The 25,558-nt window shown below is 33.9% G+C and overlaps 3 protein-coding genes and 1 non-coding gene across 4 annotated transcripts; 2 read left to right on the plus strand and 2 right to left on the minus strand.

The window, feature by feature from the left end:
* Positions 1-188: 188 nt before the first annotated feature.
* LOC133326673 (DNA replication factor Cdt1-like) lies at positions 189-6,349 on the plus strand. The gene is made up of 3 exons (XM_061535298.1): positions 189-274; positions 592-1,310; positions 4,873-6,349. The coding sequence occupies exons 1-3, from the start codon at positions 194-196 to the stop codon at positions 6,323-6,325; spliced, it is 2,253 nt and encodes a 750-aa protein (XP_061391282.1). The 5' UTR covers positions 189-193; the 3' UTR covers positions 6,326-6,349.
* A 3,926-nt stretch (positions 6,350-10,275) lies between these two features.
* Positions 10,276-10,378, plus strand: LOC133326722 (U6atac minor spliceosomal RNA). Its single transcript, XR_009754202.1, has one exon. It is a non-coding gene; the product is annotated as a U6atac minor spliceosomal RNA (small nuclear RNA).
* A 668-nt stretch (positions 10,379-11,046) lies between these two features.
* LOC133326661 (bcl-2-related ovarian killer protein homolog B-like) lies at positions 11,047-19,797 on the minus strand. The gene is made up of 3 exons (XM_061535288.1): positions 19,486-19,797; positions 11,607-11,747; positions 11,047-11,526 (listed from the first exon to the last, which is right to left on the minus strand). Exons 1-3 carry the CDS (start codon positions 19,795-19,797, stop codon positions 11,047-11,049), a joined length of 933 nt encoding a protein of 310 aa, XP_061391272.1.
* Positions 19,798-24,329: 4,532 nt separating this feature from the next.
* Positions 24,330-25,558, minus strand: LOC133326684 (bcl-2-related ovarian killer protein-like). Its single transcript, XM_061535308.1, has 3 exons — positions 25,111-25,558; positions 24,737-25,045; positions 24,330-24,510 (listed from the first exon to the last, which is right to left on the minus strand). The coding sequence occupies exons 1-3, from the start codon at positions 25,546-25,548 to the stop codon at positions 24,343-24,345; spliced, it is 915 nt and encodes a 304-aa protein (XP_061391292.1). The 5' UTR covers positions 25,549-25,558; the 3' UTR covers positions 24,330-24,342.

The following is a 25,558-nucleotide window of genomic DNA, read 5'->3' on the forward strand; positions in this document are numbered from 1 at the left end:
AAAAATAAAAAATCAAAGTGTTAATATAGAAATAGATATAAATATAACACATGAGCACGTACAATCCTGCAATACAAAGAAAACAAAGTGCATATAAGCAATAAACAAAAATAAGAAAAGCAATAAGAAAAAATAATTTTAATTAAATTTATTTTTGTTTGACCAAGTACAAGAAGTTAAAAAAGGAAAAGAAATGGCTCAACCATCCATTGCAGCGTTTTTCAATACCAGAAAACGTGCTGTAGCCGAGGATATAACTACCATTAAAACTAGAGTAAGTTTATTATTTAACAATATTTTCCAATAAAAAAAGAATATCCTTTCAAAGGAAGTGAATTTATTTGTAAAATAAATGCGTCGTTTGTTAATGCATGCGAGAAAGAAATACACATGCATGCATGCTGGTAGTAGTGGCTGGCAAAACATCCCCTGCCTAGAGGCAGCGTGGTTGCAGAGACGCTTTATGATATCATTAGAATACTTGTTTTGGTTAAAAGATTATTAACAAAAAAATTGTTGACAAAAATTATTTAAAGAAAAAAAAGAAAAGAATTTTATAATAATTTAAAAATATTTTTTCTTGTTTTATAGCGTCTTCTGGAATCATCAGAACCAACAACACAAGACTCAAATGCCAACACAACAACTACACAACAGAATAGCCAACAAAATGTTATTCAACAGGCTCAACAGGACCAGCATGATGAAATTGCAGCTCTTAAAAAAATGGGTATGCGTACCCGTTCCGGACGCACGGTCAAACGCATTGGTGTCCAAGATCCCAGCCAGGTACCAGACAGCGGTGTATCACCCAAGAAAATGTCCAAAATTGAGGAGAATATTAAACAACAAAAATTAGTACAATTTATTAAAAAAGGCACACTTTCGCCACGTAAAAAACCCACTGAAGTTGCTACACCAAGAACTAGGCAAAAAGTTAATGAATCCACACCATCGGGTACAATTATTAATGCTTTCAATTCACAAAATAATGCCAAAAATGTTGAACGTGGCTTTAAGACACCAACCAAACAAATTATCAAAGGATCTACACCCCTCAAGCAGGGAGAAATTAAATCCATGGTCAAGAAGGAGCTCACCTTCGAGGAAGTTAAAACCAAGGTGTCACGTAGTGCCAAACTGCAAGAGCTTAAGGCCTCTTTGGCACGTATACAGGAATTGGAAAAGACCCGCAAAGAGCAGGAGGAACGTAATCGTAAACTCAAGGAGAATATGCAATCACCTTCGAAGAAGACACCAGTTTTACAATTGAAAGAATTCGATAAAATTGAATTGGAAGTTTTGACAAGGTAAGAAGAACTAAAATCAAACAAATTAAATACTTTTTTATTATAATTTTAGTGGTTTATTGAAGAGAAGATATATAGTGATCATTTTTTTTTCAAGTTTTTTTTTTTTTTTTTTGGGTGCTTAAACCAAAATTTTCACATTTCTTAATGCCTTCTTGGGTCACCACAATTTCCCGCCTAAATTTTTAACCAAAAAATAATATTAAATACACTTTGTTGCTAGACCACAGATAATGACACACACGGTGGCTTTCCACTGTTTTGCTTTATCACTCACACCAGCCCACAGCAAGAAATATTGTGTGTGTTGGTATGAGGTGGACAATTGAAAAATATGTATGTGTATCTATATAAAATTGAAAAAAAAAAAAACACCAAAATATAACTCGGTACTTAATTGAAAAGAAGAATACCACTAAAACCCTAAACTGGAGTACAAGATGATAAGTAACTTCAATTTTCATTCTTTGTTTTGGGGAAAAAATTAAAAATGTTTCCTTTTATAATTTATTTTAATAAATTATCAAATTTACTAAAGAATTACAAAGCCATAGACATTTTTGATGAGTGATCAATCTTAGAAAAAAATCGAAAATACTGAAAAGGGACAAAGAAATATTATAATAAAACGTTAACCTTAGAGATGAAATATGTTATTTGGGACAAAATTTAGAGAGTTTTATGAATGAAGAACTGATTTTGTGTATAAAAAAGCTAATTTTTCTTTAGTGGAAATATCGGCGTTTCAATTTTATTTCGTAAACGAGAACATGGCCCAAAGGGCCATGAGCGATTCCAAAAACTTCATTACATAAATCCCCAAATAATTCATATCTCAAGAAAAAGATGAGCTAAATGCCGGTTTTCCTGAGCAATTATAATAATCAACAACTTGGAAGAATATGGAATGAAATATACAACTAAAACTATGGGCTAGGAAATGACAACACCAGTCCAGTAATTGTTGTTGGCATATTGAAACAAAAACTAAAATTTATTTTAAATCATTTTAGATAACTATGAATTACTCTAATTTACAGTTTTCTATGATGAATTTTTCGAAATGAAACCATGAAAATAATGTTCAAAATGCCAAGAAAAATTGGTACATTAGAAGAGGGTCCAAAGTAAAATACAACTATTATATTATATTATTTTTTTATTCAAAAAATTAATTTATTTCAAATTATTTTGGATGTTTGTGAATTTTCCTTAGCTATAATTTTCAATAACATCCAATACAAAGCCATAGAAAGAATGCTTTTTAAATAATCCCATTGTAAAAAAATTAAATGTGACAAATATCAAATTCCGACACATTTGCCAAGGCCTTAAATCAACATCAGCCAACTCTATTTACAATTAATAACATACAATTTATTGAAACAGCTGCCGATAGAAAGCAAAATTGCAAAGCAAATAGAAAGCAAATAGAAATCAAAAAATAACTAAATTCTTAATCACCCATCTTCAAAACGTCCTTAAAATTACATTTTCAAACAAAGAAAGTTATTTACACATTGCCTGCCACCCCTGACCTTTCCTGTTGTCATTTCCATGCAATTTCTCATTTACTAAGAAAGAAAATTTCCGTTACTTTTTTTTGGACACATATGCATTTTTCTTCAGATATCTAAGTTATGACCTAAGAAAATTGTAACTAACCCCCCAGCCTCAGAGCGAGCAGCACGTACTTGCATCTTTAGCTTCTCCTATTGTTGTTCACAATAAACAAACAACATTACTTAGTTTCCAGAGAGAGCAAGAGCCAACCGGCTGCTACCTGAAACCCAGAAAAAGGAAGATAAAGAAAATCCGTTTGAGAAGAACAAAAAAGAATGCCTTGTCATTTCAAAAATACACATTTCTATCCTTTGTTGTCGTTGTGGTTGTTGTTGTTATTTCTTCTTTTAAAACCAGACGGCGACGATCTTTAGGAATAACAATAAAGTCTGTAGTATATGCCTAACATGTTTTTGTAACGTACAAAAAACAACCCCCTTTTTTCTGTGTGCCGAAGAAAAATAAGTAAAAGGCAAACATGATAGTTATAAGGTTTTAATTTGAAGAAAAAGGAAACAACAACACAAGAACCCAACCGCCGACAGACATTAGATATGAAATGTGTTTGTACGTACATGTGTTGGTTGTTTGGGTATACAAACAAAACCCTTGAAGAAGAAATTTCAATAACGATCGCTATAACCACCACCATCATTACCACCCATATATAAAAAAGGATCTTGTAACGTATATTTTTTAATTGCTTCAAAATGGCATCAAATAAAATATCCGGGAACTATGTGAAAACAATTCGAGAAAATGTTATTGGGAAAATGCAAAAATATAAACTGAAAACATGTGGTGGTCATTAATGTCACATGATGAGCAGAGCACCCTGAAATTAAAATAGCATTTTTCCCATCAACATATGGTACCCGAAAAATAACATTGCATATGACATATGCTGCATTCCTTTACTTCAATTGTTGTCCTTGCATAACTAGAGCAACCAATCAACCCCCTTTTTTGAAATTATAATGGCATTCCTTTATCCTTTTTTGAAGTTTTTAAACACATGCCAGAGCTTAACTTTTTTGTAAGGGGGTGATTTTTTGTATATTTAATTGTTAGCGTTGTTTTTTAAGTTTTTTTTTATTTCTCACAACTAATTCAAACTGTAGGTGAAGATGTAGAAGAATTAAATGCAAATCAACATCATTGCTCTTGGCGTGTTTTAAATGCAATTTAAGCATTTTTTTCTTCAATACACTCCAAAAGTAGAAAATATGACCTCAATTGTTGTTGATAATGCTAAAAAACTAAAGTTTGGGTTTAAAGCCAAATAGTTTTTGCTCAAACTCTTTATTTTATTTTTTGTATTTTCTTCTTGTTAATTTGTAGGCCAACTGCATACAACTATGAAACGTTGATTTTTCAATATTACTATTACTCCCAGAATGTTGTGTGTGTGAATGTCAACAGACAATGAATTTATTGTGAAGTCATTAATAAATTCCGATTTTATTCGACTAGATTTTTTTTAGGACGGGAATTCGGTTTATAATTAAGATAGGTCAAGGTAATTGTGCTTGGTAAAAAATGAAAATTGTTTTTTAAATTACCATTTTGTAGGAAAGCATGATATGGATATTAAGAAAATTAAATAGCCGTTGAAAAAGGGTTTTAAATCATATAGCCTTTTGCTGTGAGGAAAATAGTTTCCATATCCACTGATAAACTAAAGTAAATCATTTTATATACAACAAATTGAAATGGGCCTAATGTGTCCCACATAATGTTTTAGACATTGAATAACGGCCAAATTCTACCGAACATACTTGTATTTTATTCACTAAAAAATTCTGACTTTGTTTTATGTTTTGTAATAATTACAAACCTTGTTTTAGGTTAGGATATTGAGCAAAAGACCCTTTTATTTTCTCTTAAAATATTTTCTTTATTTTAATATTCTTAAAATGTTGTATTTTAAATTTATTATTTATATTTTTTTTATTCATTATATACTCATCCAATTTTCTTTCTCTCTTCTCTTTTGCAGTCCCTCAAAAACCTTTAAAACACCCACAAAACTTCCTCCCCCAACACCCGACAAAAATGAGCTTATGTCACCACGTCACACCGATGTTTCCAAACGTGTCCTCTTCAGTCCGGCCAAACATGGTTCACCCTCCAAGATGATTGTGCCACCGGCATATCAACGTTTTATGTCATTGGCTGAAACAAGCAAAGCTGGCCAATTACCGCTACCCTACAAATATCGTCATCTTATTGAAGTATTCAAGGGTTTGGATTCCGTTTGTGCTATGTTCCATAATCGTCGTGAATGTATCACTTTCAAAAAATTAAAACCCGCCGTACAGAGAATGTTACGCAAAAACTTCTATGAACGTCATTTGGCTCAGATTAAACACATCTATCCGGATGCCTTTATTTTCTCACAAATGAAAATGCGTAACTATGGGTCAGCCTCAAAGGCCGACTACTTCCAATTGGTTATTGCACCAAATGTAGAAAATCTACCGGAAAAAATGAAAATGAATAAAATCGATGAAGACGATGTGCTAAGCTCGGCCCAAAGTAATTCCATGAATCCTCATGTTATGACCGAAAGATTACAGAAATTCCAACATTTGCTATTGGAAAAGGTAAAGGAGGAACATGAGAAATTCCTTCTCTCACTGGATCCACCACTATCAATTCCCCGTGAAAAGGTAACACGTTGGCATCCAGACTTTGATTTGGAAAATTGTCCCGAAATTCCATTGGGCAATTTGCCACAACCACCCAATGTAGAGAAATATTCCTCGGCCAAGGATATTCTATCGACGGCCAGGAATCTCTTTAATTGTGCTACCCCTATGGAAAGGGCATTGGAGCGTTATGAGGCGAAAATTGAGGCCGATAAAGTGCAGGCAGAGAATAAGAAAAATATTGACAACACAAAAGCAGAAACATCCAAAGAACCAGGCAACAATAAGGATATAACCAATGACAAGGCGAAGGAAGCAGCAGCTACAAAGACAACAACCGATCCAACAGCAGCACCAACAACCCCAGCGGCGGCGCCGGCAGCAGATGCAACAGCTTCACTACTAAAGGGTGTACCCAAATCTCTATTGGAAAAAATTCGTGCAAAACAAGCTGCCAAGGCCTTAGATGCCATGACACGTCGTCCCTCACAGGATCAAGAGGCTGCCAACTATTCACGTCTACCCGAATTGGCTCGCCATTTACGCAATGTTTTCATTACCGAACGCAAAGGTGTTCTCACGCAAGAAATTGTCATTAAGAAAATCCAAAATAGTTTCCGTACAAGTCTGACCGCCCAAGAAATTGAAAAACATTTGAAATTGATTGCCAAAGAAGTACCCGCCTGGGTTGCATTCCATGAAGTGCGCAAAACTATGTACTTGAAAATCAACAAGGAAATGGATTTAACAAAAGTCATAGAACGCCTGGAAGCTGTGGCCAATGAGAAAAGTAAAATGTAAATGGCGATGGATCATAATGCAGAGCAATTATGCCGGGAACTGCAACTAATCACAGAGTACAAGGTTGATTTGATTAACGATCAGCCAACTAGGAATATTTTTGGACCCGCCCTCCCTCACACACCATTAAAAAAAACACACCCTTTATTTTGAATTCTAAGACATTGAAGTATGACAATTATGTCTTGATAATTTAATACCTCACATATATAAAATACGCTTTTTTGTACCACAACAAAAATTATATTTTTTTTCTTAATTATATTAGCATCTAAATCATCACATATCCTTAACTCTCACCATGAATTCACCTAATTGTTCTATATAAATATTAAAAAACACAAAATTATATTTGGACATTTATTTAATTTTATTTATGTTATAAGTGTATTTTTATTATTATATTTATAGTTATATCTATGCTGCATAACAATTCTCTCTAAGTTATTTGTTATACAAATAGTTTTTTAAGTACTTCTACATTGGGAAATTATTTATCCCCCTCCCGGCCCCACAAAAAACAACAACAAACTTATATACCTTTGGTACTACATTTTTGGAAAAACTTAAATGTTTAACAACCCCACCTCCACTACTACGCCAACACCACCACCCATTCATCACTAACAAACAACTAACCCATCATATTATTCTTTGTTAACCAACTGACCTGACCTCCCCATCCCATTCCTCTTCTTTGATTATTTATCCCATTTTCCTTAGAATTGTTGTTAATTGTTTAATAATTTTTTCATTAATTACTTGATTATAAAACAAAAACACCTAAACAAATTATTTACTTTATAACTTATGAATGTTCGTTAAGTATATATGTAGAGTTTAATTTTATTCAAAAAAACAAAAAAGTATATATAACTAGTTTACAATTTATTTTCTATAAAATTAAATAATAATAAAGTTTTGCTTATAATGGCAATAAAAGAAAATTTATTTTTGGAGTTCGTAGATTTTTAAATTGAAAGAAGGCAGGAAGAAAATAAGTGGGTTGCTAAAGAAACGAAGGATCACCATTCACAGGATATTTTATCCCTCTATGGTGTGTAATATTTATGGGTCCACTAGCATACCGGATCTCATCTTTGTGGGAGACTTCTATAGAAAATAAGTTATTCGTTGGATACCTTGATAGATTGGGAGATCTTTGCTGGAGACTTCTATAGAAGACGTTAGAGACTTGCTTCAAATATCAACCAGTGACTATCGCTAATCCTACCATAGGGATCAGAGCCTTAGCACTAACCTTCAAAGCCTTAGCACCAACCGCTTTACCTTTTTCAATTGCCGTATAATCGGGCTTTGATACAGATCCCTCCACACGTCGTTCACGCTTATGGATGACAGTTTGCGTTGGGGGCTTCGGGTCAGAAGTAAGCTTCACACATTTGTCAGAGACAGTGGGATTGGCCAAATCTGATACTTTGCTCGGTTCCGAGGTCTCCTTGGAGACTTTTGACAGAGCCGTCTGTTTCGGCAGGGAGATCCTATCCATCTGGAGCGTCCGGGTGAGTTCTTTCGAACGTCCTTACGAATTTCATCTTGCCCTTGATGAGATGAACCTCCCTCTACGAAGGCAAATTCGCTTCTAGCCCTACGAATTTGCGGAGGTAAGATACGGCACGTGCTTCGAATCGGATGCTTTTCGGGCAGTTCCGACCTTTGAATATTTTTCGGTTGTTAGCATGATAGCATGTAGGTCGCCCCCTCCCAGAACTAAGGTCCTGTCAGTCGTGGACTGATTTGCATCAGTCTTGACTTGCTCGTTTTCCATTTGAATTGCCGGGTTGTTATCTTTTTTTGGGGGTAAACACGATGCGGTGGTAGCAGGTACAGCTGCAGGTGCCAAGGCATCCATACCTAGAACAGCCGGATCACAATCGCTTGATCTAGACGACACGAGGCTTGTGGTTCCACCAACGATTGCCGCCTGTACTGGGTTGGCGTAGTTTGACCTAGGTCAGCTCCACCCTGCACATCGTAGAAGACGCGCCTAGTAGGAGATTGGCAACTCCCCTACCACTAACAACTCAATATGCCTACTAAACACCAATTGCATTAACTCCTGTGTAAGATACCAAATTTCTGATTGCCATCCTTGGGTTGAGTTACCTTAGACCTTTCCTTAGAAGCAAAATACTTTGGTACAGTCCTCGACCACAAACTAACGTGGAAAAGGAATGTTGATGAACGCATTAAGAACGGACAAATAGGAATCTACTCCTGCAAGGCAGCCTTGAATGCAATGTTGCTATATGTGCTTTGATGCTCCGGGAAACGGATGCATGGAAGTCGCTGAATTTTGGCCACGCTAGTATCCTTTACACGACGCCAGTTTTTTACTTTTTAGAGAGGAGTACTCACATCAATGAATTTACTCCCTCCCATAACGACTTTAACGACATCAGAGTAGAGTTGCCTAGTAGGGAATCCTGGACAAGTGGTCAGGGATAGACTATCAACATATATAGTCACCGATAACATAGGACCGGTGACTATATATGTTGATAGTCTCGCCGTAGAGCTTCTTCGCTGTTGTCTCATAGTAAGAGGGAGATTAAAATCCTTGTAGGAGTCAAAACAGGTTATTGCAAGATTAGATATCTTACTTCCAAATGTGACATTAACCGAGTGGATTATTGGCGTTTATGTGAGGATGGGGAAGAGCTAGAAACAATTGCAGGTGTCCATAGCGGTGGCAGAAGACACAGACAGTTCGGCAAATTTCTTCTCTAAAGCAGAACCCAATCAGATCCTAGGCTTTGTCAAAAATTTGGCATGGCTCAAGGTGTATTTAATAAGGTGTATGCATCAGATACAACAACAAATATTTTACAAAAACAACATTGTTGTTTGATTGTTGTTATAAAAATTAAATTGTCATGCTGACAATAAATTTTTGACAAAAATAAACAAAAACAATTATTAATTTATTTTTGTCAAGAATTATTTTTTGAGGAATAATTAATGAATTTGTGTATTCTTGGGTTATTGCGGTTTTAGGTCAGTGAAAAATAAAGTTTAAGACCTGGTCGCGATTAATTTTAAGTTTCCCACATGTAGCCTATGGCTCCTTGTGATGTTTATATTGTGGATTGCAATCTATTTTTTCTATGGAGTGGCTTCAAATCTTGCCATCTTAAAGAAAATTGAAGGATATATCCCCGGCCAAAGACTAAATCATGGAAATTGTGTTGACCGTATAAAATCTTTCCATAGGCGTATTTAACCTCCGCCGAGAATTGTGACAAGCACCAAGGGACCGATTCCAATATAGGCTAACATAATCTCGATTTTATGAGTAGCTGGGTTTTCTGGACAGATTTCCACACATAACATAAAATATGTGGACCAATCGGTGAACGGGGTTAAAACTGGGCCTAGGTTTCCTTTCTTGAATTTTTATAATTAAAAAAGCCTCAAATTAAAAACAATTTTTGAAATCGAAATGTAATATTGAAAATGTTTTTGACAATTTACTTTACAAACAATAAAGAAAATAGTTTGAAACCATATGATTGTCACTTACACCTTATTTAATACACCTTGGCATGGCTTCTATTTTTGGCAACTCCAACTATTTTTCCTCTCTTCCACTCTTTTTCCAATTAAAATTTTCAAAATTGTCGTGGATGGTGCTCACTCACACTTTTACAATCATAAATCAATTACCATTGTTTATGTTTTTATCCGATCCAATTTAGAACATATTGTGGATTTTAAATAATTTTTTGTCAGCAAGAGCTGATTTTTATTCTATCTGGCAATGTCATTTTCAAATCACCACCAAGCACATAGCAAATACACAAACCATTCATACCACATTATTTGGTGGTGAATTAAATGTCATTGCTTAGTTACATTAATGTTAATAATTCTCATATGCATTTTCGTCATCCGCTACATATAAATATTTGGTTTTATTTTCCACCACCGTGTAGTTTGAAAGGAGAGCCAGTTAGCACTCCCCTCGACAAGGATGGAATCACATTTAGGCCGGGATAGGCACAGACAAAGTCCCGGTCGCCAATTTTTTTTCGTTTCAAGAAGGGATTTTTATTTTTTTGAATGACCCACTGAGCAATAAGCGCGGATTTTTAAAAGAATATTTTTGAAGCGTGGAATTTTAAAAGAACATTTTTAAGCGTGGAAATTTAAAAGAATATTTTTAAGCGTGGAATTTGAAAAGAACATTTCCACTGAAACTCTCCATATGGACTCGATGACTGTTTATTTCATTCGCAGCTATTGGTCTTCGCACTATCCGAAGTCCGCGTTCAATAGCATTCAGCTTTGCTTCCCTCAGACGAATGTAATCCTAATAGCGTCACATTAGTGGAATACTTAACTCTAAAATGATTCTATGTATATCCTGAAAATTACTATGAATCTTTTGCATTTTACATACAATTGTAAAAAAGGAAAATTTAAATATTTTTTTTTCAAATTTAACAATTATTATTATTTAACCATTTTGACTAAAAACAAATGTGATTTTACTTTTTTTGTAACAATGTTGTGTAGATCTGGGGCTTACAAACAACCATTTAACAAATGTGTGTGTGTATGTATGTAGGTATGTCAAACTTAAAATTATTACAAAAACAATAAATAATTAAATAATTTTACAAAGTTCTTTTCACATTATTTTTTTCTATTACAAATCACAAAATGTATCTCTTCATCACATTCCCATCTGTATTTCTTCAAAATATTAACGAATACAATTGACAACCTATTTGTTTAAGGAAATTTGCTACGGCATAAAAACTTGAAGAGATCGCCACGAAAAGTGTTAACCAATCTAAAAACGAAAATGTTTGGGAACCTTTGGGTTTTATGTGCTGTTGCAGACCCATCCAACCGCCACGTTCCACCAACCAATGGACTAGATCATCTTCGATAATTTCTCCCACACCATCGACCAAACACTGCAAATAATCGTAGTGACCTTGACGTACACAATCGATGGCAAAGCCGCCACACACCGCAAACACAGAAATTATTTTGGCCCATGTAATGCGTTCCTTTTCGGCGGTGCTACGTGAGAATAGTTGCTTCGCCACTAGATTCATTAGCATGGGCGCTGTATCACTGTCGACCAGTTCGCCGTAGGGTGCGCGGGAAAGTTGCCGTGAAACATTTGTATAGATACGTGGATGCATGCGTTCAAGTTCTTCGCCCATCTGTGGGGGGTGGGGAGAAAGAGAAAATGAAAAATGTAATTAAAAGAAATTCTTGGTTAGTTAGTCTCATGGCTACTCACACTATTTAATGCCGGAAAGACTTCATAAACAACTTCTGATGATGGTTCTAATAAGCTACGCATTCTTTGTAGGACTTTACGATTTAAAACGCCAGCTCTTCGTAGGCGGGCTCTTATGTATTGACCACAAAGACATTTTCCCTGAAAGAAAAAAAAAATAAAATAATCAGAATAATGTGTGGAGAATAATGGTGTTTTTCAAGGGAATATATATGTAGGATGAGAGAGACTATAATAGATTGGATTCTATAAATAATATTTTTAAAGGACCAGCACAGTTAAAAAATGTATATTTTTGTAGGACTGACAGAGCTATAAGGGTACATTTTATACAGAATATTTTTGAAGGACCTACTGATCTATATAAGCGTGGTTTTTTAAAGGGATGTTTTTGAAGGACCTTCTAAGCTATAAGCGCGGATTCTTAAAATAAAATTTTTGAAGGACCTTCTAAGCTATAAGCGCGGATTCTTAAAATAATATTTTTGAATGACCTTCTGAACTATAAGGGTGAATTTTTAAAGGACCTACTTGGCTATAAGAGTGGAATATATTTGAAATACCTTTTAAGCTATTACCTTGTATTTTTAAAAGAATATTTTTGAATGGCCTTTTGAGCTATAAGAGTCGATTTTTTAAACGATTTTTTTTGAATGACCTTCTTAGCTATAAGCGTGGATTTTTAAAAGAAATTTTTGAGGGGCCTACTGAGCTTAAATAACGAATTTTAAAAGAATATTTTTGAAGATCCTACTGAGTGAATTATAAAAGACTTTTTTTAAATGAACTTCTAAGTAATAAGCGTGGATTTTTAAAAGAATATTTTTGAGGACCTAAATGGCTATAAGCGTGGATTTATTAAAAAAAATATTTTTGAAGGACCTACTGAGCTAAAATAACGAATTTTAAAATAATATTTTAGAGGGACCTACTGAGCTATAAGCGGGGATTTTTAAAAGAATATTTTTGAATGGCCTTCTGAGCTATAAGCGTGGATGTTTAAAAGATTTTTTGAGCTATAAGCGTGGATTTTTAACCGAATTTTTTGAAGGACCTAAATAGCTATAAGCGTTGATTTATGAAAGAATATTTTTGAAGGACATACGTAATTTTTTAAAATAAAATTTTTAAGGACGAGCATAGCTATAAGCGTGGATTTTTTAAAGAATATTTTTGAAGGGCCGGAATAGTTTTGATTTGATAAAATTTTTAAGGACGAGCATAGCTATAAGCGTGGATTTTTTAAAGAATATTTTTGAAGGGCTGGAATAGTTTTGATCGAGAAGTATTAAAGGAATGGTTATGAAGCACTTGCAGAACTATAAACGTGGATTTTAAAAGAATATTATTGAAGCCCTCACAACTGTCTGCGTGGATTTTTATTATGTCTTTGTGCATATGTTTGTAAAAGGCATAAATAAACGAGATAGACCCATGGTTCCTTTTGAGAATATGCATAGAATCACTTTCTGAGTCGATTTATGCTTGTCCGGCCGTCTGTAGATGTTAAATTGTAAACAAAGTATAGATCACATTTATGATCCGATTTGGATGAAATTTGTCACAAGACACTAAATAAGGACGAACTCTATTGAAATTGGAGGAAATCGGTACAGATTTAGATTCAGCTCCCATATATAATTTCGTCCGATTTTATGTAAATGGTGCCCCAAACTCTCAATATTGATCCGATTGAGACAAAATTTAGCACAGATTAATGAATTAGGTCTAGATTGATGTATGCGCAGTTTTGTTGAAATCGGTTCAGATTTAGATATAGCTCTCATATATAGTTTCGTCCGATTTTAGGTAAATAGAGCACCAAAGCGTCAAATTTAGGCCGATTGACACAAAATTTTGCACAGCATACTGAATAAGGTCCAAATTTATGTATGCGAAATTTTGTTGGAATCGGTTCAGATTTAGATATAGCTTCCATATATAGTTTCGTCCGATTTTAGGTAATTGGTGCACGGAACTGAAAAAAATTACCCGATTGGGACAAGATTTCGCCCAACGTACGGAATTTAGTCCATTTTGACATCTGTGAAGTTTTGTTCGAATCAGTCCATATTTAGATATAGCTCCCATATATAGTTTCGTCCGATTTTATATGAATGGTGCACCATACTCCCAATACTTTTCCGATTTAGACAAAAATTAGCACAGCGTACTGAACACAATCCAGTTTGATATGTGTGAAGTTTTGTTGAAATCGGTTCAGATTTAAATATATCTCCCATATAAAATTTTGCCGGATTTCATAAAAATGTTACACTAAAAATTCAAGTCTGTCCGATTGACATGCAATTTGTTTATAGATATCTGAATGGTATGGTCTTTTATTGATTCCAATATCTATGCATTTGTTTTTCTACCGATTCCATGTCAATGGTCATCCACATATGCCATGTCTCTTCTATCAACAGGATATTGTATACATTACCATCTCTTGTATGTATACAAAGTGGTGAAGGGTATTATATAGTCGGCCCCGTCCGACTTTTGAACTAGCCTTACTGGTTCAACCTGAGTACCAGTTATTGGGGACTCAAATTTGCTGGTGAATAAAAATAAAATAGATCACAGACAATTTTAAAAACCCATGTGCCTGTTTGTTTCTTAGAACATAACGTACCCGCTGACATAATCCCCACATAAAATACCAGATCGATTTTAGGAATATATTAAAAAATTGAACCGGAAGGTATAAACAGATTGAACCACGTAACGCCGTTTTTACTTGTTTAAGTAATTCGATGTAAAACAATTTTTGTTTAGGAAACTCTTCTAATTCAACATACACAAACAGATGTACTAGATCTAATCATACGAATATGGAGTTCAAGGTTTCGCTTTAAAAAAAGCTGTTGAAATATTTTCATTCAGTAAACGAGTATTTTTTAACATTAATTTAAATATTTATTTATTTATATTTTAAAATTGTGAATGTGTTTATAGGATAAACATAATGCACAGTTTGTTTCCTAATTAAAAAAAAAATAGTATTCTTTTTCGAAGTTTCTGCTTAAATAGGGAACCAAATTGAAATCTATTCGATAATATTTAAATGAGTAGAATTGGATAATAATTAAAGCAACTTTTGGAACCGAAAACCAAAACAGTGATAAATGTCAAGGAATGTGAGTGGAGTATATATTACTATCATGTGTATTTTTTATTCGATAATATTTTACACCCACATCAATTGTTTTTGTTTTTTCATCCTCCACTACTTACAATACACTTTACTTTTTGTATTTTTTGCAAACACGCACATATTTTACCAATTTCATTGGCCATTAGTGGTGTGTGTTTTGTTTATTATTTTCTTCTCTATGAATTCCATTCATAAACTAAACACTTGGTCTGGGTTAGTCAGTCATCCATCCTCGGGACGACAAGTGTATAGTTGCCTGTTCTTCTTCTTGGTTTTCTTTTGGAAACAACAAAAGAATTATTTGCACAGCAAGAATACGTGTCTAACTAAATTTCTTCTCACTCAACACTACTAAATAAATAAAAAAGAAAGAAAAAAACAATGTTCAGCGTGTAATTATTCAATGCCGAAAATAATTCACACTTGCGTTTTGTTTATAATATAATTTTTTTCATTATTTTTGCATTTTGGACGAATCGACAGTTTTTTTCTTTTAATAGAATGGTAAGAGCATGTTGTGAGGAAAAACTAATGATTTTTTAATGTTTGAGGGATTTTTTTCTATTTTTACAATAAAAATTATTTAATTGTTCGGAAAGAAATTGAAATGTATATCTTGAAAATAGTGAATTTATTTTATAAAGATATCAATCAATAAAAAAACAATCAAAACATAAAAAGATTCATTATTAAATCGTTTAAAGACAACTAAAATAAAGTTGTGGTCAGGATATACAAAAAATGGTGGCCTTTAAAAAATTCCTTGGGCTTCAATTTTTTTCCAGTTCCAATTAAAACCAGTAAGGAAAGTAGTATAATCGTACGGGTCTGACTATATGATATGCTTTACCACCTTAGCTATATTCAAGAGATGCATCCTAACAGACCTCGCATTTTTGAGGGCCATTGACATAAAAATGGACTACATTAAATATATGTATGATCTGTGTCTATATGTCAACCGACTTAACTAAGCGATTAATAACCGGGTACATTTGTATTATGTATATTTTTTCGTTTATAACTCATCGAAATAATCATTTCCAATCCTATAAAATAAATATTTTTGATCAGCGTAAAATTCGATGACGATTTAAGCATGTCCATCTGTCTGTTGTCTAGCCTTTAAACGAATTGGGGTAGATTGCCCAAAATTTTGCACAGAGTTGTATTTTGTCTGCAGGCAAGTCAAGTTCGAAGATGAGCTATATCGGCCCACGCATAGGCATATAAGGGTACCCCCAATTTTGGAGTTCTTGAGCGCACTATTGACGTGAATTTTCTTAAATTTGTTACAATGGGTTCTTATTGGGAATCAAATGGGGTTCTTGAGCGTGCTTTTCAGTCGAATTCGGTGAAATTTGGTACATTGGGTTTTCTCTATGGTACATCAATCCACACATATGTAACCTATGCCATGTACATGTCAATATAGCAGATTTAGATTCGTTTTCTGCAATGGGACACAATTATCGATTTAAATCAAACTATTCATTACGCTGCAACACAGAGCGCAGTTCAAGATATAATTACCAGTTCATCTATAATAAAGATATAATCTCCCGTTCATTCATATTCATCAGTTCATTTGCTAAAAATCTGACAAAAATATATATGGGAGCTATATCTGAATCTGAACCGATTTTCTCGAAATTCAACACACATCGTTCTAGACTTAATTCAGTACGCTATGCCAAATTTCGTGCAAATCGAAGGATATATAGGGAATTTGGTGCACTATTTACCTAAAATCGGACGAAAATATGTATGGGAGCTATATCTAAATCTGAACCGATTTTCACGAAATTTAACGCACATAATTCTAGACTCAATTCATTACGCTATGCAAAATTTCGTGCAAATCGAAGGATATATAGGGACTTTGGTGCACCATTTACATTTAATCGAACGAAAAAATATATATGGGAGCTATATAAAATCAGAACCGATTTTCACCAACTTCAATAGGGGTTGTCCTTGGGGCAAAAAATTGATCTGTGCCAAATTTCATCCAGATAGGATCATAAATGCGACCTGTACTTTGTTCACAAAAATACTTAGACGGACGGACGGACATGCATAAATCGACTCAGAATGTGATTCTATGCATATTCTCAAAAGGAACCATGTGTCTATCTCGTTTCCTTTTGCCTGTTACAAACATATGCAACAGAGACATAAAAACCTGTACCACAATGTGGTGAAGGGTATAACAATTCAAGGACTATTAAACAGGCACTTGGATATTTTTAGAGATCCAAAGATGTTGTGGATTTTTAATATAACATCTATATTATTTTGATCTTCGATTTGGTTTAGTTAAAGATGAGGGAATGTATGTGGTAAAAAAACAGCTCATCAAAAATAATAAATCGGGTTTTTTGTAAAAAAAATCTTTTCATCAAATTCAGCTCACACGTTTGTACATGAACCTTCCCCACATCATAATGTCATAACAAAGATTCATGAATGCATCACCAGAGGGGGGATAACTGCTATAACACAAATATAAAGTGAACCTATTCACCCACCGCAAAATTGATAAGACCGCTGGCGACCAGACCGACCACCAACCACCTAACCTGTCGCTTATTGTTCACATTCTTTTTTTGCACATAACAAATTTTTTTATATGTTTGTAGTCTCATTTGATTTTCCTGAATAAATTGCTGTACTTAGTGAACTTAGTTGGTGTCTATATACATAGTGGGTGTTGATCCCCCTTATTGCTCTTTGGTGTATTCAATTAAGTACCTCTTGCCGGCTGCATTAATCATGTGTTTGCTGCTTCTTTTGTTTACCATAAAATTATCAGGAAACAAAAAGAAAGCAAAATTTAATCGTTTTGATCATACATATGGGTGATACTCACCATGAAGTGAAATATTAGAAAAAAATCCACAAATGTTTGGAAAAAATGTGGACAATCAAACGATTGTTATGCGAATATATATTATTCGACATAATTTTTAATTGTATATATTATTACCTTGAATAATATACTTGACCCCTTTAGCAACTTCCCATTATTTTTTTTTACCCGCATTTCACACATTTCTTCCCATTTCAAAATTAGCTTTCTTAATTTTTGCTTCTTTGCTTCATTCCAAAAACCGCAAACATAGCTTTGCAATTTATTATTGTTATTATTATTATTTTTAGAGCAATGTTTTCATTTATTTTTTTTTTTGCTCCTCACCATATAGTACCAAAGGTCAACAACAGCAACAATAAATAGAAAAAAATTGCGACTCAGTACTATGTATATACAATTCAATTGTCAGTTTTGAAAATCCAGCGGTGCTTCTCCTCTGCTTTGTGAAATGACAAATATTTATTACTTTCATGTTTGGCTCTCTAATGATAGATTTATTAACCTTATCTGTTTGTATTATTATGGTCATGGCAATTACGTTTCATTCTTTGGAACATCCTATATAGATCAATCAATTAGCTTAAGAAAGCTAACAAGAAATAACAACAACAAAAACCGTTTCATAAACATTTTTTTAATTTGAAGTTTTAAATAATTGATTAGACGAATGTATTACACGTATAGCAGGTAATTGCACCCAGAGAAAAATATTAGTTCTTTGAAAATATATTTCTAAAAATCCATACCTATTGATTTAATAGTCACTAATTAACTAATTGTATTTTTTATTCAATTAAAAGGTTTGATCATTTAAACACAAATGTAAAACAGTTCCTGGGGTTTTCATTTTGGCGATTTATAGACAGCAGATCATTTATGCTGCTTTATAATGTTAATACTTCCGATTTTCTATTACATATGATTTCTATTTTGTCGGTTAAGCAGATCCAATCAATTGACAGTTCCCAGAGATATGGGCCTTTTATCACGATATCCTTAGAACACGCCTATATGGGGACAACACCAACACACGGAACAAATCATCTAACTACTTTAATAAAGAATATTAATAATTTTTGGAAGGGATATTTGTTATCATACACGACTACAAAAACCAAATTATAGGGAATTCGGTTGAAAAACAAACGAAAATACCGAAAATTGAGGGTGTCTTATATGGGGGCTACCCGAAAAAATAACCGAAATTTGGGGGGTATCGTTATATGGGGGCTACCAGAAAAAGTGGACCGATATTTTTAATTTTTAATGCAGACATTTGGTATACAAAGGAGGAGACCAAAGGCGTCTCTATGCAAAATTTTGGCTATCTATCTCAATTCCTTCAGCAAATAGCGTGATTACAACAGACGGACGGACGGACATAGCTATATCGTCTTAGAATTTTACCCTGATCAGAGAATTTTAGAATTTTACCTGATCAATTTATAGGGTCTGAAATGAATATTTCGATGAGTTACAAACGGAATGACAAAATTAATATACCCTCCATACAATGGTGCAGGGTATAATAAACCTATTTGTTATTTTTTGATGGGGTGCTTCAGAAAACAGGATTCTTAAGACCTTGAAATTGTTTCTTAAAAATCTACGCCTATAGTCCTTTATTATTATAGTCTGTTATTACTTTATATCCCTGCTACTTCTTAAAAATTATTCTAACAATAATTCACGTTTATAGATCTGCTACTGCTTTATAAATATTCTCTCTTATAAATCAGCAAATCCTTTGTTAGTATATTTGTAGCTCTTCTAACCTTCAAAAATATTTTCAGATTACGATTAAGATTTCAATTTTATATATTTAATAACTATTCGATACTCACCTGATTGATAATTTCATTTTTAAAATCATGATAATTACTACCGCCCGCCAATGGATATTGGAATGTACTGCTGGCCAGCGATGATGTTGAACCCGTTCGCGGTATAGTTAAAGCTGATTGATGTTGATGATGCCATTCCACGGAGGTGCTGGTCTGTAACGGTCGATGATGTTTGGGTCGACTGTGAGTTGTGGTCAGGAAGATTTCATGATCCAACGATGAGGATTTTAATTTGGCTCGTGCTAGCTTGGGTGCTGGGGGAAAGGGTGGTGGTGTATTGCGTATACGCGGGGTGGACGGTGGTGAAGGCATAATATTCCAAAATTATGACAATTTGAAATCTCTAAGTGTTTTTTGCGAAATTTTTGAAAGAATCTCGTTGAAAAGATGAATTTATGCTTCAGTTCCAATTGTTTTGTTCGTTCTGCTTTAAAGCCGTTACAGCAGCTTTTTTGTCTACTGTTTGGCTATGGCTAAGCTTGTCTTGATATGTGGGGTATGGTGGTGGTCAGCAGCGGGATGCTGTGTGTTTGGAGATAATGTTGTCTGACTGCTGCTCGATCGTTCGTTTGTCGGTCGTTTATTTTTGTTTTCTTTTTGTGATTGCGTTTCAGTTCTGTTGAACTACGTGTGAGCATGTAACCTTAGATCTGCTGCTTTTTGTTATTAGTAGTCTATTTTAAGTGTGTATATTTGTTGTTGTTGCTGGATTTGTTGTATCACCACACTGCAATGGAAAAATAACAATATTATAAATGTTTATTTTTTTTTGTTTTGCAATTAGAGATTTACTTGGCAAGCGGCAAATTTTACCTTGATTTCCGAACTGTAGTATTTCCTTGTCTGTGCAATTTTTCTGAATTAACTTAAAATGCTTTCTTTGGATTTGAGAATGCTGCTTCTTTCTACTTCTGCTTCAAGGTGTTGAAGTGTATTTATTTTAATTATATTTTTGGTATCGTTTTTTGTATTTATTATTTATTGACTGTCTGTAGTCTATTGTTTGTTATTGTTGTCGCTCTGTCTGTCTTTCACAATTTCTTTTCAGGTCTGTCCCGTACACACAATCGAAGTCTCGAATTAAAACAAAATCACGCACACACCAAATCGAGTCTTAATCAAAGAGTAATACGAAACGAATTAAGGTTTAAAAAGTAAAATACAACAATTTAAATATTCTCAAAATATAAAATGAAAAAAAAAACAATAAACAGAAACTCAAATAACAACAGTGCGAATAGGCGGCGGGGGGAGTAGCTACTGGCACACACAACTTGATCGATCAACCAACCAACCGTTTGTCGTCTGTCTCCAAAAAATATTCGAGATTCTCGTGCGTTTTGCCGTTTGTTTTTATTTCATTATTTTTTTTTTCTTTTTTGGTACTCCGTCTGTTTTTCTGTCTTTTTTTCCGCGGCCGCCGCTTTGCTTTCGAAAAGATCAATTGATCTTAGAAACCGTGTCGCTGTGCCTGGACTGACTGACTGTTGAGTCCCCAACATTTTCTGTGTGGAGCAGTAGTTAACAAGTTCAGTTAGGTGCTTAGGTGTCGTTGCCATAATCACCACCTCCCCACTAAGTGTTTGTGCTGGAGCGGTGTTGAACGAGAGAGAAATGCCAGGCATACCTGAACACTCTCGGCTAGTCTATCAGAATTAAGAGAAGGGGAGAATTGTTTATGATCTGCACTAAGAGAATAATTTGTTTAAAAAAAGTGTTGCCATTGAAGAAAGAAAATAGAAACGCCAAAATTTAAAAATAAATGTTTCAATATTTTATTTACGTAACTCATCGAAATATTCATTTCCGACCCTGTAAAGTATATATATTCATGATCAGGGTAAAATTCTAGACGATCTAGCGATGTCCGTCCATCTGTTGTAATCACGCTATCTTCTGAAGGAATTGAGATAAGGTGCTGAAATTTTGCATATGAATGTTCTTTTGTCTGCAGGTAAGTTCGAAGATGGGATATATTGGTCCACGTTTAGGCATAGCTCCCATATAAAAGTACCCCAATCTTCGGTATTTTGAGGTTCTTGAGCGCATTTTTCAACCGAATACTATGAAATTTGGTATATTGAGTTCTTATTGGGTACTAAATGTCTCCACAAAAAATTATAAATATAGGTCACCATTTTCTGGTAGCCCCCATATAATTTTCAGTATTTTGAGGGTTTTGATCGTATTTTTCCTCCGAATTGGCTGTTATTTAGTATTTTGAGTTCTTAATTAGTAACATGATAATCTAAAAATTCTTTGTTCCAACTTTTAATATAGCCAAGGTTTTTATAAGCCTTTTTAGTCCTTTAAACAATGTGTTATCTAAAGTTTAATTTATTATCCAAAATGATACCTAGATCATTAATAGAGACAACAGATTCCACCCTGTGTTCATTATGATAGTAATGAGAATCAACTTTTTTTCAATCTAAAAAAGGACATATGTTTACATTTTAGAATATTTAGTTCCAATAAGTTGATTTCACACCATTCATAAAAACAACAAATGTCCGATTGCAATTTTAGTTTATCCATCGGATTATTGAAAGAGTAAACTATGTTCACGTCATCTGCGTTCATTAATACATTAGAATGACATATTACATTTGGTAAATCATTTATAAATAGGGTGAATAATACTGGACCAAGATGGCTCCCCTGAGGAACACCAGAGGATATTGTATTTTTTTAGAAATAGCGCTTTGAAATTTTACCACTTGTACTCTGCTTATTAGATATGAGTTTATCCACTTCAATAAAGAGGGACTGAAATCAATTTTATTCAATTTTTGTATTAATAAATTTATATTAACTTTATCAAAGGCTTTGCTGAAGTTGGTGTATATGCAGTCCGTCAGATATTTTCTTTTGAATCCATCGTTTACTAAAGTGGTTAGTTGCAAAAGATTTGTTATGATGGAACGAGATTTCCGAAATCCATGTTGGTATTTCGATAAAACAGACGACACCTAAAATGATAATATGTCGGTGACAATTTTTTCGAAACAATTTTGGAATACTATTTAGTTTAGCAATTACTCTATAATTGCAGACCTCATTTCTATTTCCTGTTTTGAAAAGGAGAGTGATGTACGATTCCTTCCATATTTCTGGAAAGTCACCCGAGCCTAGAGATTTGTTGAATATAATGCATAATGGGAGTGCTATGTTATCTGCACAGTGTTTTAGAATACAAGCCGGAACACCATCCGGTCCATGTGTAGTTACACTTTTTATACTTTTAAGGCTATTTAAAACTACTGAAACATCAAAGTTTTGCACGGTTATTGAGGGATAATCAGAAATAGTATATGGATATTGAAATGAGACATCGTGAGTTTTATTAGAATAAGTGGTTTAAACGAAGGAGGCAAATAAATTTGCGATGCCAGCGTCATAACATGCAACATTTGTTCCAAACCTTAAAATCTTAGGGAATATTTTTGTCCGACGTTTTGTATTTATGAGACTATAAAAACTTTTAGGATTGTACAATAATTCCTTCTTTGTCTTCAATATATACGGGTATGTTCTGGAATTCACGGTGTGTTGTTTTCACTTCACACATACACTTCACCTCAGAAGTTACCTCCTGTTCTGGTTCTCACGTGAATTGAAATTTTCAACTGCGACAAAAATAAACGCCAAGCTGGTACTTTGCAGAAATAGTGTTGCCATGCATTATAAACTGTATTCGTTTTTAACATGGTTTCTCTAATTTTTTTTACTAATTTCGTTAGTTCTAACGATAATTTTGCTATTATTTTTTAATATTTTATTATTCGCAACATAAAATATATGTATGAAAGACTCTGTAATATCATTAATTTGTTGATTGATTTAAGAGGATCATATGGTAACCCTATCTTCTTCGGCCTTACTTCAAATCAGCTGTTTGTGTCAAGCGAGTAATACAGTTGAAGAAAATGGAACACAAACCTTAGTATCTATTTAAAATTTGTTTTTAAGGACGTTTTATCTTAATTTTGTGATTTTAAACTAATTATACGCAATAATAACATATTATTCTATCATCATGTGCCCTTTTTATTTCAAAAAAGATTTTCTTTTATATAGAAGAACATGAATACACCCGACTCTCATTATGAAAATGTAAGTGTAAAGAATACACCTCAAATGGGTGTAAAGTGTGTTACAGAACACCTCGGCGTGTGTTCGATACACTTCTGCCCTTGAAGTGAATGCCAGAATATGCCCGATAGTTTTTATACAACTTTTTATTTAATATTGTGTATTTCGACCTTGCAATACAGTAACTAGCAAAGTCTATAGATCTACTTTTTTTAAATTTTTTATATAGTTTCTTCAATTTTGATAAAGTTGGAGTATTCCATGGAGGTCCAGTGCTTTTTTGACATTTATTTTCGGAAAAGTTTTAGATATGAAATCATTTAATTTATAATAAAACATATGCACCATTTCATTTAGAGTATTACATGATTGAAGCTTAGACCAGTCAACAGAGCTCAGTAATAAATTCAGTTGAACATAATTAGCTTTTGAAAAACAGTATTCTGATTTACTGGGTAAATTATTTGTTTTTTGAAAATGTTTAATAATTATCCATGTGTAAATTCATTCTTGACATACTGTATATATACACTCCCAAGTAATATTTCTTGAAGCAATATACCATAAATCATCGTTGTAGACACCGACTATTTGCGTTTAAATAAAAATAATAGATTAGCAACACTTGTTATTGCTTCGACAAAGCTTTCACATTTGAGCTTTCAAATGATCAGACAAAACCCAACACACAGCCGTTATTTTCAAATAACTTTATAGCTTTTCTATGGTTTGTATAACAGATTTTATAACAGTTGTGTGTTTTTATTTACCTGTAATTCTGTCATACACTTTTGGTACTAAATAAGTAACAACAAATCTAATAAACATATAAATTAATACTAAACCAAAAATACTGCCAACAATAATGGTGGTCCATTCCAGGGGATTCAATTTATTCGTGGCCGGATGGACGTGATTGTTGATGCCAACCTATAAGGAGAAGATAAAAATATTATTAAAAAGATATACAAAAGGAATGGGTGTTAAAAGTCAAAAAGAATAAGTGGAACGTCGCCACATTATCTAAAGCTTCCCGTCGTGTGTTACAAAGAGAAAGCTGAGCCTAACCAAAGTAAGGCCTTTAAATATTTTACCAAAAATTAAAAAAAAAATATATATATTTTTGCTCATTTTCCATATTTCAAATCCATCTTACCCATCCACCATTTTCATTAATCCAAGGCACTAATTCATCTTCAATGACATCGGAAACACTTTGCATTAATTTCGGCAAATACTCAGGATGTCCCTGGCGAACACAATCCACCGATAGGCCACCGGCAATGGCAAACAGTGAAACAATTTTACTCCATGTTATATCCATGCGGAAAAGTTCACGAGCCACAGCGCTAACCAGAAGTAATACCGTGTCGGCCGATTGGAATTCCCCACCTGGGTTTCGGCAAATTTGACGAGCCACACCGGTATAAATGCGAGGATGCATGCGTTCCAATTCATCGCCAAGCTGAAAGAAAGGAAAACAATTATTATTTCTATTAAAAAATTCTGATAAATAATCATTGCACTTACCACCATAACTGCGGGAAATACCTCCCGCACCACTGACATAGTCGATGTACCCAAAATACTTCGAATCCGTTGTAGCCCCAATTTCTTATTAAAAAGCCCGGAACGTCTTAAACGCCTTTTTATGTATTGACCACATAGACAGCGTCCTTGCGAAACAATTTCCTGGGCTGGTATTTGAGCACCTTTCCATCCGATGGTATAGGAGAGTTTCCTGGTGACCACATCACTGACATTACTTAAACGACGACGTGTTGATATTTGATTAACCTCCAGTAGATTTGCAGAATGTAGCGTTGCAGGAAAACTAAATTTTCTTCTCGATTGAATACTCGTCAGGCGATCATTCATTCCGGGAGGTTGTAGAAAATTTGAGCCATAGCTACTACTACTGCCGTAACCATTTTGATTGTTATCATTGTACGAACCGGAATTGGACATTCTTTTGTGG

The sequence above is a fragment of the Musca vetustissima genome, unplaced genomic scaffold (genome assembly GCF_032173495.1).
Source record: "Musca vetustissima isolate MV318-11 ecotype Yass unplaced genomic scaffold, APGP_CSIRO_Mvet_v1 utg25179, whole genome shotgun sequence".
NCBI lineage: Eukaryota > Metazoa > Arthropoda > Insecta > Diptera > Muscidae > Musca > Musca vetustissima.